Below are 13690 nucleotides of genomic sequence, written 5' to 3'. Positions count from 1 at the left end.
CTCTATTCCAACTAGAGTTATTAAAGACACGCTCTATTCCAGCTAGAGTTAATAAAGACGCGCTCTATTCCAACTAGAGTTATCAAAGACGCGCTCTATTCCAACTAGAGTTAATAAAGACGCGCTCTATTCCAACTAGAGTTATTAAAGACGCGCTCTATTCCAACTAGAGTTATTAAAGACGCGCTCTATTCCAACTAGTTATTAAAGACGCGCTCTATTCCAACTAGAGTTATTAAAGACACGCTCTATTCCAGCTAGAGTTAATAAAGACGCGCTCTATTCCAACTAGAGTTATCAAAGACGCGCTCTATTCCAACTAGAGTTAATAAAGACGCGCTCTATTCCAACTAGAGTTATCAAAGACGCGCTCTATTCCAACTAGAGTTAATAAAGACGCGCTCTATTCCAAGACACGTATGAAAGACCTGTCTGAGTTATTGGATATAATGGACATTAGGGATGGGACGGTATGAAAATTTCATATCACGATTATAGTGTCCAAAATTATCGCGATTATCAATATTATCACGGTTTTGTTAAAATTAGATGAAAGTGTTCAAAAAGAACTGATGCTCACACTGAAAACATTTCAACAAGTTTTATAAATGAAAATCAACAAACAACAAATAAACAAGCAGCTCTATGCAGTTTTTTTTAAGCAAGATTCTATTCTATGGCATTTGCTTCTTTATAATGCCCGTCGTCAATAGCAACACATTATTACACAGCGCACATCCATATCACAACGGACGCGCGCTCGTTTCATTCAAATACAACTTGCCGTCTTGCGTCTCCGGTTTTTGATTGTTTTGAAAATGAAATCAGAGTTGATTTATTGTTTACAGAGTTTGATAATATTGGTGTGATCATCTTGTCTGGACGATTGTTTTACTAAATGAATTTATAAACGGGTAAGATTTAAAACATTAGCTAAACTCATTATCAATTCAATATGTCCCCGTAATTATGTGGTAAAAATAAAATCGGTGTAATACGTGATGTATCTATACATTACTATCCCTTAAAACGTCACTCTTAATAATAATCTTATTTGAAGATGTTCGTTCGTCTTTTGGCTCAAAGCCACTTGCTGCAAACTTTTCTTTGCGGAAGCTTCACTTATTTCAAGTGAGTGACATAAAATGTTTAACGTTAAACTCAAAGCAACATTTCGTGCCCAATATTTTCCCAGACGTAGTTTTGGTATTGAGGTCAAAGTTAACTTGCCTTGCGTTCGCTATACAACAGCGGGTGATGGTTACACAAGAAGACGACTCGGCAGATTTGAAGTGTTTCTTTTGGACAGTGACTTTTTGTTCTGCAGACAGGGTGACTATCCTCGATCAAGTTTCCCTCAGGACTTTTGTAAAAGCCTAACTATGACCACTCCCCAGATTTGGTCCTCTTAAAAGGCTGAATCTCCCAAGCACGGTCACTGCCTTCCGCCATTCCTTCTCGAAAAGTAAACATTGCGCGCGGCTGCGTCAGACTGGCCGACGGGATTTACAGTGAGTTATTAAAATCGCGATAATCAAACACGGTTTTAATGATAATTACATTTTAAACGATATTACTAACCGTCAGTATATTTTATCGTGGTTTATCGCGAAACCGGTTATCGTCCCATCCCTAATGGACATGATGAATATTTAAAAGTTAATGTGATGTGTTAACCCTCAAGTGCTCTTTGGTCATTTCTGACCGAAAAATTTTCTGTTTTGAAATTTTAAAAATCACAGCTTCATCGGAATTTTTGTATGTACAATCTACAAATCGGCCACAATTCTAAAAAAAAAAGTACACTGCAAGAAAGGGGTGACACTCTACAACATCTAGAGTGCAAAACAGACACACCCACCAACACACACACACATACAAACACACTTTTATACACACACACCAATAAATTTTGATTAGAAAAAGTATGTTTTGAATTTTTAAAAATCACAGCTTCATCGCGATGTTACGAAACTTGGTGACTTTTATGGCATTATGTATGTGAACACACAAAAAAATTGAGGTCATGATCTGAGCATGCTAAGTGGTCTTAAAAAAAATAGTCACACTTGTGGTCTTTGGTCAAAAATGACCCCATAGGAAATGAATGGGAAGTTGTAAAAAAAAAGAAAAAAAAATTGTGAATATTTGTTTGTCATTTTTTTATAAGAAATAGTTTTTGAGATTGTTTTAACTATATATTCAAATCCACCAAACAACAACAAAAATGTGTTCATAAACAGCTGGGGAATTCACATGCCTCTCAATAGAGAGCTGTACATGCCATCAAGTGGTTACACCATGATTCTACGCTTTTTCTCTATACTGTAACCAGATGGTGCTAATTTTCTTCAAAAAATATTTTTTTTCTGAAGGCCTAGACTCTATATTAAACTAACGGCCCAGAAAGTCAATGAAGAAAATGTTTAAATATCCCAAGTGACTACCGTGGCTCAACTATATGTTTATCAAGCGACGCGAATACTTTTTGTGCGAAAAAACAAACAAAAATAATGAGTTTATTCGACTATTTCTTTTCTTCCTTGTAGGCCAGAAACGAGACTTCCTTAGATTTCCACGACGCATGCGCGAGAATTGCGATCTGAAGTGGTGTAAGCTGGTGTGAGCAGATCGCAATCCTCCCGTTATTTTTGTTTGTTTTTTCGCACAAAAAGTATTCGCGTCGCTTGATAAACATATAGTTGAGCCACGGTAGTCACTTGGGATATTTAAACATTTTCTTCATTGACTTTCTGGGCCGTCAAGAGGCAGTCCCTTAGGAGCCAATGTGGTAGTTATACAGCTCTCAAATTTAATCAAAAATATCTTCATTTGTGTTCCGAAGACGAACGAAGGTCTTACGGGGTTGGTACAGCATGGGGGTGAGTAATTAATGACTTAATTTTCATTTTTGGGTGAACTAACCCTTTAATCGTGAAAATCCATCACAATACATGGTATATTGCACCCCATAAATACAATCATGCAAAGAAAAAAAGCAGTCAACCCACCCTTTAAAATAATCAAAAGAAATAATAAGAGATAAAGATAAAGTCCACAGGCTTGTTTCAGTCTGGATATTCTCTATAGTAAATCTCAAAATTGGGAAGATCGCCCTAATGTCAGTCATCATATTAAGGAGTAGTTCACTTTTAAAAAACCTTTAGCTGATAATTTACTCACCCCGTGTCGTCCAAGATGTCCATGTCTTTATTTCTTCAGTTGAAAAGAAATGAAGGTTTTTGATGAAAACATTCCAGGATTTTCTCCATATAATGGACTTCAATGGGAACCAAACGGTTCAAGGTTCAAAAGAAACTTTAAGTACAAACTGCAACCTTGTTCAAAGGGCTTTAAACGACACCAGACGATGAATAAGGGTCTTATCAAGCGAAACGATCGCTCGTTTTATAAATAAATAACAAAGTTTAAGTTTTATAAGCTCAAACGCTCGCCTTGCTCTGTTCTGTAACACACTCCTGTTCGAACTCGTTCATCAAAATGAACAAATCTTTTTCCGCGTCATTTGGTTCATTCGGCGAAAGAAACGAACGAATTGATTCGGAAAAAGATTTGTTAATTTTGTTGAACGAGTTCGAACAGGAGAGCCACGAACGTGCACCACAGAACAGAGCAAGGCGAGCGTTTGATCTTATAAAACTTAAACTTTGTTAATTTAAAATCATCGTCTGGAATCGTTTAAAACCCTTTGAACAAGTTTGTACTGAAAGTTTCTTTTGGACCTTGAACCGTTTGGACCCCATTGAAGTCCATTATATGGAGAAAATCCTGGAATGTTCATCAAAAACCTTCATTTCTTTTCGACTGAAGAAAGAAAGACATGGACATCTTGGATGACATGGGGGTGAGAAAATTATCAGCAACAGTTTTTTGAAAAAGAAAACTAATCCTTTAAAGGGCCAGTACACCCCAAAATAAAAATTCTGTCACCATTTACTCACCCTGAATTTGTTCCAGACCTGTATGAGTTTCTTTCTTTAGCTTTTTCTGCATGCTATATGAGTGAATGAAGCCCACTAACATTCTTAAAAATATCTCCCAGAACAGTTTGGAACAACATGAGGTAGTAAATGATGGCAGAATCTCAGTTCAATCTCATTTCTCCAGCATCCCTCACCTCTCGATATCTTTGGACTTCATGATGTGAGTCCTGACGGCGGTGACGGTCCACGGGCCGAACCGGAAGTCCTGTTTGCTGCTCTGAAACCCTTGTGGAATCACTGAAGACATCCTGCAGACCAGCTAACGTCTGAGAAAGAGCAGTGACCGAAACCCACACGTCTCTTTACTTCTTTAGCAGAATCACGACCATAAACTGTAGAAACTGCACGCTCTAAAATGTTTATGAATGTATTAATCTGGACTCGATATTATCAAACTTAAGACTCGCAGTTTGTTAAACGCTCTTTTATAGTTCGGTTGATTAAAGCAGACCAAAACTGGCACACATACATCAATTACGTTAAGACTGTTTACAACACAGAAGTAAAAACATTAATGAAAGCGAATACGAGCGTAATTCACTCTCACCTCGCATTAGTGGTTTTCATGTATACATACAGCGCAACCTCCAATTCCTCCCGGTGTCGCGCGAACAGCAGCCGATGGTTCCGGCAGTGGACAACAGAGCCATATATTGAGATGGGGAACCCTGTCATCTCAAAAACTGCTTCCCGAACTCCCAACTAAATTACATATTTCAAATCAGCAACAAAATCTGTATAATCGTCATACGCCACGTATTTTACTGAGATTGTGGTTGCTACGATAATGAATGAACTTGATTTAAAAATCCAGGAAGGATTTTTATGTTTCCACCCGGAGCGTTTGAAGTGTGACACCGTCATTGCACGTGCGCCTGTGATGCTGTCGGTAAGGAACGTGTTTGTCTGTACTTCCACTGCGAATGAGTTATTTACTGGCATATAAATTACGACGGATCCGTCTGTCTGATTTGGATAACAACAAGTATACGATTAAATCTTACTCTCCTTTTATGTGTTAAATTATTTCGAAACTCTAAATATATCTGGTTGTCTTAGGTTTTGAAATTTAATCCATAAATTAAAGAAAGAGGAAAACTAAACAACGCTTTAATTTGAAGCTTGTCACTATTGTTGTGTTAGCATTTTATATGCACTTTACCGTTTCCTTTGCATTTTCTATTAAATAATAGATAATAATAAAATGTCAAATCTTCAATTGCATTTTGTATTTTAATTTGACACTGCATTTTTAAAATACAATAAAAAGTAAATCAATAAATTGTATTATTAGTTTTTGCACACCTCAATTCTCCCTCATTCTGTCACTTGTGTTGACACTTTTCCATACACTGAATAAATTAAACTGGACTAATCGGTTATTTTGTGATGACGAATGCATGAACTGAATGAACGGTTAAAAGCCTGCCATTATTTTAAGCTTCATCTGTGCTGTACGTTAATTATGAACATTCATTCTCACTCTTGTAGTTTCTTCACAGTGGCAAGAATTAATGGTTATTAATTCTGCTTTGACGTGCTATGAATTGGATTTGTTGCAAAACTAGTTTTCTAGTAGGAACTGGACATGAAGGTCGTATTTACTACTGGGAAACTGGAAGATCATTTTGAGACCCGAGTTGATCGTGTCCTAAACTGTAGACGTGGCGGAGGAGAGGACGACAGATGCGACTGCTGTTCTGTTCTATATTGTGCACATACACATTTATGAATAATCGTTTGAAGCGTATTGCATGTTTTACACCGTGAAAATAGGCTGTTTTTGACAGAAATTCCAGAATAATCTGCAAGCTATCTAGTCAGCGCAGCATAGTTATATTCTGATATTTATGCTGCAGAGATGCCAAAGAAGGGCAGAAGAGTGAAGAAGTGTGATGGACAGGAGGATGAGGAGGATGTACCTGTGAAGCAGATGAAGATGGGGAACCCGCTGTGCTTCGACTCTCCGAGGGATTTCTTCCAGAGTCTGATCAGTCCGGTCAGCCTGGACCAGTTCTTCCTTCAGTACTGGGAGCAGAAGCCACTGGTCCTGCAGCGCAACGATCCGGCTCTGGCCTCGTACTTCCACTCGCTGTTCCAGCTGTCCGACGTCAGGCAGCTGTGCGCTCGCGGCCTGCGCTACGCCCGAGACCTCAACGTGTGCCGCTGCGTGGACGGCCAGAAGAGAGTGCTGAATAAAGACGGCGAGGTGAAGTTCAGCCAGCTGAAGAAGGACCTGGAGGAGAGCAGAGCCACCATACAGCTGCACCAGCCTCAGAGGTTCAAGGTCAGAGTTCACGCAAACAAACACAGGTCAGAGTTGGGGGTCGCGTGTGTTGACCGGTCGCATGTGTTCACAGGACGAGCTGTGGCGTATTCAGGAGCGGCTGGAGTGCTTCTTTGGGTCGCTGGTCGGATCTAACGTCTACATCACGCCTCGAGGCTCTCAGGGTCTGCCGCCGCACTACGACGACGTGGAGGTGTGTGTGTGTGTGCTCTCGTGTGTGTTTAGCGTCTGCGGTCACAGTTTGCTCATGACGTTCTGCTGGCCCGTGTTTATGTGTTCAGGTGTTCATCCTCCAGCTGGAGGGACAGAAACACTGGAGGCTTTACCAGCCCACCGTCCCCCTGGCCCGCGAGTACAGCCTGGAGCCCGAGCAGCGCATCGGCCCCCCCACACACGACCTCACCCTGCAGGTCAGTGACATCACGGGCTGAGAGGCCAATCGGCAGGGGCGTGACTGCTGTTCTCGAGTGTCCTGCTCGTGTGTGTGTGTGTGTGGTTGAGAAGCTCTACACTAACGCCTCGTTTGGTTTCCTGCAGGCTGGAGATTTGCTGTATTTCCCCCGAGGAACGATTCACCAGGCCGACACTCCTGCAGACGTGGAGCGGTCCACACACCTCACACTCAGCACCTACCAGAACATGTGCGTACACACACACACACACACACACACACACACACACACACACACACACACACACACACCTCACACTCAGCACCTACCAGAACATGTGCGTACACACACACACACACACACACACACTCTCTGGAAGTGCTCTGTAACATGCTTCTACAATCTCTGCTTTAATATTAAACAGTTCTCAAATATTAAAATGAATCCCCGCGAGAGTTTGATTATTTATATCGTTTCTGGATTGTAAAACATGTTTTAAAGAGTTTAGCTGAAGTAATGTGTGTGTGTGTGAAAGCTAACATCACGAGTTTGAGTCTAATCACACGACACAAATCTACGATGAACGTCCTCAGATTTATGCTTTATCTGAACACACTCCGCGGGTCGCTGAGTCTGTGTGTGTGTCTGTGTGTGTGTGTGTGTGTGTGTGTGTGACACACACTGTCTTTAAAGGGTTAGTTCACCCAAAAATGAAAATTAAGTCATTAATTACTCACCCCCATGCTGTACCAACCCCGTAAGACCTTCGTTTGTCTTCGGAACACAAATGAAGATATTTTTGATTAAATTTGAGCTGTATAACGAGTTTATTCGACTATTTCTTTTCTTCCTTGTAGGCCTGAAACGAGACTTCCTTAGATTTCCACGACGCATGCGCGAGAACTGCGATCTGAAGTAGTGTAAGCTGGTGTAAGCAGATCGCAGTTCTCGCGCATGCGTCGTGGAAATCTAAGGAAGTCTCGTTTCTGGCCTACAAGGAAGAAAAGAAATAGTCGAATAAACTCGTTATACAGCTCAAATTTAATCAAAAATATCTTCATTTGTGTCCCGAAGACGAACGAAGGTCTTACGGGGTTGGTACAGCATGGGGGTGAGTAATTAATGACTTAATTTTCATTTTTGGGTGAACTAACCCTTTAAGCAGGAATACGCATGTCAAACATTATAATGGTGATACACTTTGTACACATGGAAACTCGTTCATGACTCGGTGTTTCTGAGCACTCCGGTTCGACCCGCAGCGACTATCAGGAGTGTGTGTTAGATATAAACGTGTGTGTGTGTTTTAGGTCGTGGGGCGACTTCATGCTGGACGTGTTTCCCGGGTGTGTGTTAGACAGCATGAGACGTGAACACGGGATGCGCTGCGGTCTTCCTCGTAACGTTCTCACGGTGAGCACACACACTCCTCACACACACACACTACTCACACACACACACACACACACACACACAGTACTCACACACATACACACTACTCACACACACACACACACAGTACTCACACACATACACACTACTCACACACACACACACACACACACAGTACTCACACACACACAAACACACACAGTACTCACACACATACACACTACTCACACACACAGTACTCACACACACACACACTCCTCACACACACACACACACACACAGTACTCACACACATACACACTACTCACACACACACACACACAGTACTCACACACACACAAACACACACAGTACTCACACACATACACACTACTCACACACACACACACACACACACAGTACTCACACACACACACACTCCTCACACACACACACACACACACACACACAGTACTCACACACATACACACTACTCACACACACACACACACAGTACTCACACACACACACACACACACACACAGTACTCACACACACACACACACAGTACTCACAGACATACACACTACTCACACACACACACACACACAGTACTCACACACACACACTCCTCACACACACACACACTACTCTCTCACACACTCACCTGTAACAGTGACTCTAAGAGTGTGTGTGTGTGTCAGTCTTCCAGCGTGGCTGCTGAGGTGAATAAGCAGGTGTGTGTGTTCCTGCGGCGTGTGGCTGATGATGTCGAGCGGGGGGATCAGGACTTGCGCTCCAGTGCGATGAAGAGAGACTTCGTCTGCCACCGACTGCCACCCTTCCTGGAGGACCGAGCCGGCGCTGATCCTGGTGAGGCTCACCTGTGTGTGTGTGTGTGTGTGTGTGTGTGTGTGTGTGTGCGTGTGTGTGTGTGTGTGTGTGTGTGTGCTGAATGTGTTTCTCTTCCAGTTGGGAAACCGCCGGCGCTGGAGGACACTGTGTGTTTGCGGTTTAAAGAGCATCTTCTTCTAACAGTGGAGCCCAGTCAAGAGAACACTGTAAGTCTCTCTCTCTCACACACACACACACACACACACACACACACACACACACTCACCTAAAGGATTATTAGGAACACCTGTTCAATTTCTCATTAATGCAATTATCTAATCATCCAATCACATGGCAGTGTCTTCAGTGCATTTAGCGGTGTGGTCCTGGTCAAGAGAATCTCCTGAACTCCAAACTGAATGTCCGAATGGGAAAGAAAGGGGATTTGAGCAGTTTTGAGCGTGGCATGGTTGTTGGTGTCTGAGTATTTCACAATCTGCTCAGTTACTGGGATTTTCACACACAACCATTTCTAGGGTTTACAAAGAATGGCGTGAAAAGGGAAAAACATCCAGTATGGGTCAGTCCTGTGGGTGGAAATGCCTTGTTGATGCGAGAGGTCAGAGGTCGACTGATTCAAGCTGATAGAAGAGCAACTTTGACTGAAATAACCACTCGTTACAACCGAGGTATGCAGCAAAGCATTTGTGAAGAAGACACAACACACACAACCTTGAGGCGGATGGGCTACACCAGCAGAAGACCCCACTGGGTACCACTCATCTCCACTACACATAGGAGAAAGAGGCCACAATCTGCAAGAGCTCACCAAAACTGGACAGTTGAAGACTGGACTGGACCTGGTCTGATGAGTCTGGATTTCTGTTGAACATTCAGATGGTAGAGTCAGAATTTGGCGTAAACAGAATGAGAACATGGATCCATCATGTCTTGTTCCCACTGTGCAGGCTGGTGGTGGTGGTGGTGTAATGGATGTTTTCTTGGCACACTTTAGACCCCTTAGTGCCATTTGGGCATCGTTTAAATGCCACGGCCTACCTGAGCATTGTTTCTGCCCATGTCCATCCCTTTATGGCCACCATGTGCCCATCCTCTGATGGCTACTTCCAGCAGGATAATGCACCATGTCACACAGCTGGAATCATCTCAAATTGGTTTCTTGAACATGTCAATGAGTTGACTGTACTAAAATGGCCGCCACAGTCACCAGATCTCAACCCAATAGAGCATCTTTGGGATGTGGTGGAACGGGAGCTTCATCCCACAAATCTCCATCAACAGCAAGATGCGATCCTATCAATATGGGCCGACATTTCTAAACAATGCTTTCAGCACCATATATTCACACACACACACACACACGTCACATATTTTCACACACACGTCAAACACACACACAAGTCATGTATATTTATACACACACAAACACACACACATACCCTGGTGTGCTAATGTAAATATGAATGGGAGTATACTTCATTTTGAAATACTTCAAAACTTCAATACATCACACTTGCATTGGAAATATTTTTGATTGAAAAATCTGAAGGATAAACAATGCAGATTTATTTTCACAGCTGCCTGTGTTCATATTTACCAGGGGTGTGTGTGTGTGTGTGTGTAGTAAGTCCTCACTGTGTTTGTCTCTGATCAGGACGAGGCCACCGAGCTGGTCGTGTTTGTGTTGCATTCTTTAAAGAACAAGAGAGAAACACACATGATGGGAGCATCTGATGACGACGAAGATGATGATGATGATGACGATGACGATGATGAAGAGGAGGTCGTCTCACAGGTTCGTCAGCCCACATCACATCTCGCAGACTAGTCAGAAACTATGACTTAAATAATAACAATTAGAAGAGGAGGAGGAAGAGGAGGAGGGGAGGAGGATGAAGGGGGGGAGGAGTTTGGGGGGGAGGAAGAGGAGGAGAAAGAGGAGGAAGAGGAAGAAGAGGAGGAGGAGGAAGGGGGGGAGGAAGAGGAGGAAGGGGGAGGAAGAGGAGGAAGGGGAGGGGGAGGAAGGGGAGGGGGAGGAAGGGGAGGGGGAGGAAGAGGAGGAAGGGGAGGGGGAGGAAGAGGAGGAAGGGGAGGGGGAGGAAGAGGAGGAAGGGGAGGGGGAGGAAGAGGAGGAAGGGGAGGAGGAAGAGGAGGAAGGGGAGGAGGAGGAGGAAGGGGAGGAGGAGGAGGAAGGGGGGGAGGAGGAGGAGGAAGGGGGGGAGGAGGAGGAGGAAGGGGGGGAAGAGTAGGAAGGGGAGGAGGAGGAGGAAGGGGGGGGAGGAAGGGGAGGAGGAGGAGGGAAGGGAGGAAGAAGAGGAGGAGGAAGGGGGGAAGAAGAGGAGGAGGAAGAGGAGGAGGAGGGGAGGAGGAAGAAGAGGAGGAGGAAGGGAGGAAGAAGAGGAGGAGGAAGGGGGGAAGAAGAGGAGGAGGAAGGGGGGAAGAAGAGGAGGAGGAAGGGGGGAAGAAGAGGAAGAGGAGGAAGGGGAGGAGGAGGAGGAAGGGGGGGAGGAAGAGGAGGAAGGGGAGGAGGAGGAGGAAGGGGGGGAGGAAGAGGAGGAAGGGGAGGAGGAGGAGGGGAGGAGGAAGAAGAGGAGGAGGAAGGGGGGAGGAGGAGGAGGAAGGGGAGGAGGAGGAGGAAGGGGGGGAGGAAGAGGAGGAAGGGGGGGGAGGAAGAGGAGGAAGGGGAGGAGGAGGAGGGGAGGAGGAAGAAGAGGAGGAGGAAGGGGGGAAGAAGAGGAGGAGGAGGAAGGTGGGAGGAGGAAGAATAGATTTGAACTAGATTTGAACTGCCAGAGTGTGTCTGGAACAATCTTCCTAACGTTGTCCGGGAAGCAGAGTTTTGCTGCTAAATAGGAAAAGGATCTCCCGCCTGCAGTCGATTTCGATATTCTCGGTATGATCAACTGGCCGGAGTTTGGAGATCGCAATAGACATAAGGGACTATAATGCGTCAAGATTTTAATCATAGCCAGCTTAAAGGTTTTTGGAAGAGGATCTATGACATCTCTTTCATTAGCTTAGTTAGATGATTTAACGAGTTTAGACAATTCTTCTTCTCCTATAGCAGCAAATGATTATAATCTTTCCTCAGGGAGACTACAGTGCACTCGGGTATCGCATCAGGATACTGTAGTTGATGGTTGCATAGTTATCATTTTCTCCCTGATAATCGATCTTGTAAGTAAAGAAGTTCATGAAGTCATTACTGGTGTGTTACTTGGACACTTCTGGCCTTGAAGCTTTATTTCTCATTAATTTAGCCACTGTTTCAGATAGATACGTCGGGTTTTGTTTATGTTCTTCTAATAGGGTTGAAAAATAAGCAGATCTAGCAGCTTTTAAGAACTCTCTGTAAGCGGTCGAGCTATCCTTCCATGAAATGCGAAATACCTCCAGTTTTGTTTTCTTCCAGTTACGCTCCATGTTTCTGGCTGAGTGTCATCAGTTGCGGTTCCCCCTGTCTCATCTGTGTGTGTGTGTGTGTGTGTGTGTGTGTGTGTGTTCCAGGGTCTGCGGTTCCCCCTGTCTCATCTGTCGGCACTGAAGCAGCTCATGAACTCAGAGTGTGTGGCGGCTGCGCAGCTGCAGCTCCAGGACGAGGATAAACTGGGGCTGATGCTGGGACTGTGGAGCGAAGGCCTGATGAGCGTCTGCCACACAACATGACTGACTACACACACCGCTACACAACATGACCGACTACACACACCGCTACACAACATGACCGACTACACACACCGCTACACAACACGACCGACTACACACACCACCACACAACATGAGCTTTGTTTATCTATGAACTATACTATCAGCTGATTCTCCGGCACGTCTCACACACACACACACACACACCTCTGAGGTCCATCAGAAATATTACACTATTATTAAATTATATATTAAACTAAATATTACTGGAAAAAGTTGTGTGACCAATTGTAGGCGAATAAAAATGTCATGAATAAATCCTGTGAAATATTGTGTATCAACAGCAGTTGCAAAACATCTTGTTCAAACAAACACAAAATGAATTTTCCGACTTAAATTTATTGTTCAGATTCGTACTGCTTTTAAAACTGCTGATTATGAACATCACTGTACACATTATGTGTTTGGCGTACCTCTGAAATCAGACTACACACACGTCAGTGTTCCTGCAGGGCTCTTCACACACACACACACACACAGAGGGAGAACAAGTGTCCGCATCGGTTCATCTTCCAGCAGGACGTCAGCTGAGGTGTTCCTGATAGTGCAAATGTGCTTCACAAGATAAACACACTCCTCCTCTTCATCCCGCTCCTCCTCTTCCTCGGCCTCCTTGATTTTTGTCTCTGATCTCAGTTCTGCTGAATTGTCCAGATTCGGTCCCTGATATCGTCATGTTTCATCGTGTGTGTGTGTGTGTGTGTCACAGCACGTCGAGGTCCCAGCGCTGAGTGTCGGCAGCACCAAGCGGACTCAGAACCAGCTGATCTCGGTCAGCGCCGCACCCACCTGAGAGAGAGAGAGACTGTTCAGAACACACACACACACACACACACACACACACACTATAACAGGCGCACACATGTTTGTGGGGACTCTCCATAGGTGTAATGGTTTTATACTGCACTAACTGTATATTCTATCTCCTTCTATGCATGCTTATGGACACATTATTGAAACAGCTGTCTGACGGCCACCTTTTGTATTCTGTAATACCGTAAACAGTGTAAGCAGTTTAGCATTTTAAAGTACCATTGACAGAAGTGACCGTATCTAAATAAATTTCCACAGACATA

The 13690-nt window shown here is 43.9% G+C and overlaps 3 protein-coding genes across 4 annotated transcripts in view; 1 reads left to right on the top strand and 2 right to left on the bottom strand.

Annotated features, from left to right (window-relative positions):
• Nucleotides 1-6051, bottom strand: part of tiprl (TIP41, TOR signaling pathway regulator-like (S. cerevisiae)) — a 22027-nt gene extending 15976 nt beyond the window's left edge. The window contains exons 1-2 of one of the 2 annotated variants that reach the window (XM_039670332.2): nucleotides 5927-6051; nucleotides 4139-4270 (exon numbers count right to left, since the gene is read on the bottom strand). In XM_039670332.2, the coding sequence (XP_039526266.1) occupies nucleotides 4139-4251 (113 nt within the window). In that variant the 5' untranslated portion in view covers nucleotides 4252-4270; nucleotides 5927-6051. Of the gene's footprint in view, nucleotides 1-4138; nucleotides 4271-4551; nucleotides 4707-5926 lie in introns of those variants that run through there. The other variant, XM_039670331.2, reaches the window with a different exon arrangement.
• On the top strand, nucleotides 4734-13690 carry riox2 (ribosomal oxygenase 2). The gene is made up of 10 exons (XM_039670330.2): nucleotides 4734-4893; nucleotides 5864-6291; nucleotides 6365-6484; nucleotides 6573-6701; nucleotides 6829-6932; nucleotides 7994-8096; nucleotides 8759-8927; nucleotides 9027-9115; nucleotides 10564-10704; nucleotides 12417-13690. The coding sequence occupies exons 2-10, from the start codon at nucleotides 5866-5868 to the stop codon at nucleotides 12573-12575; spliced, it is 1440 nt and encodes a 479-aa protein (XP_039526264.2). The 5' UTR covers nucleotides 4734-4893; nucleotides 5864-5865; the 3' UTR covers nucleotides 12576-13690.
• The window catches only part of LOC120478433 (beta/gamma crystallin domain-containing protein 3), a 45632-nt gene continuing 44875 nt past the window's right edge, over nucleotides 12934-13690 (bottom strand). The window contains exon 21 of the mRNA XM_039670327.2: nucleotides 12934-13403. Coding sequence (XP_039526261.2) covers nucleotides 13318-13403 — 86 coding nt within the window. The 3' untranslated portion in view covers nucleotides 12934-13317. The remainder of the gene's footprint in view (nucleotides 13404-13690) is intronic.

The sequence above is a fragment of the Pimephales promelas genome, chromosome 23 (assembly GCF_988280905.1).
Source record: "Pimephales promelas chromosome 23, fPimPro1.hap1.1, whole genome shotgun sequence".
NCBI lineage: Eukaryota > Metazoa > Chordata > Actinopteri > Cypriniformes > Leuciscidae > Pimephales > Pimephales promelas.
Note: the sequence above shows the minus strand (reverse complement) of the source record. Positions and strands in the feature narration are given on the sequence as shown.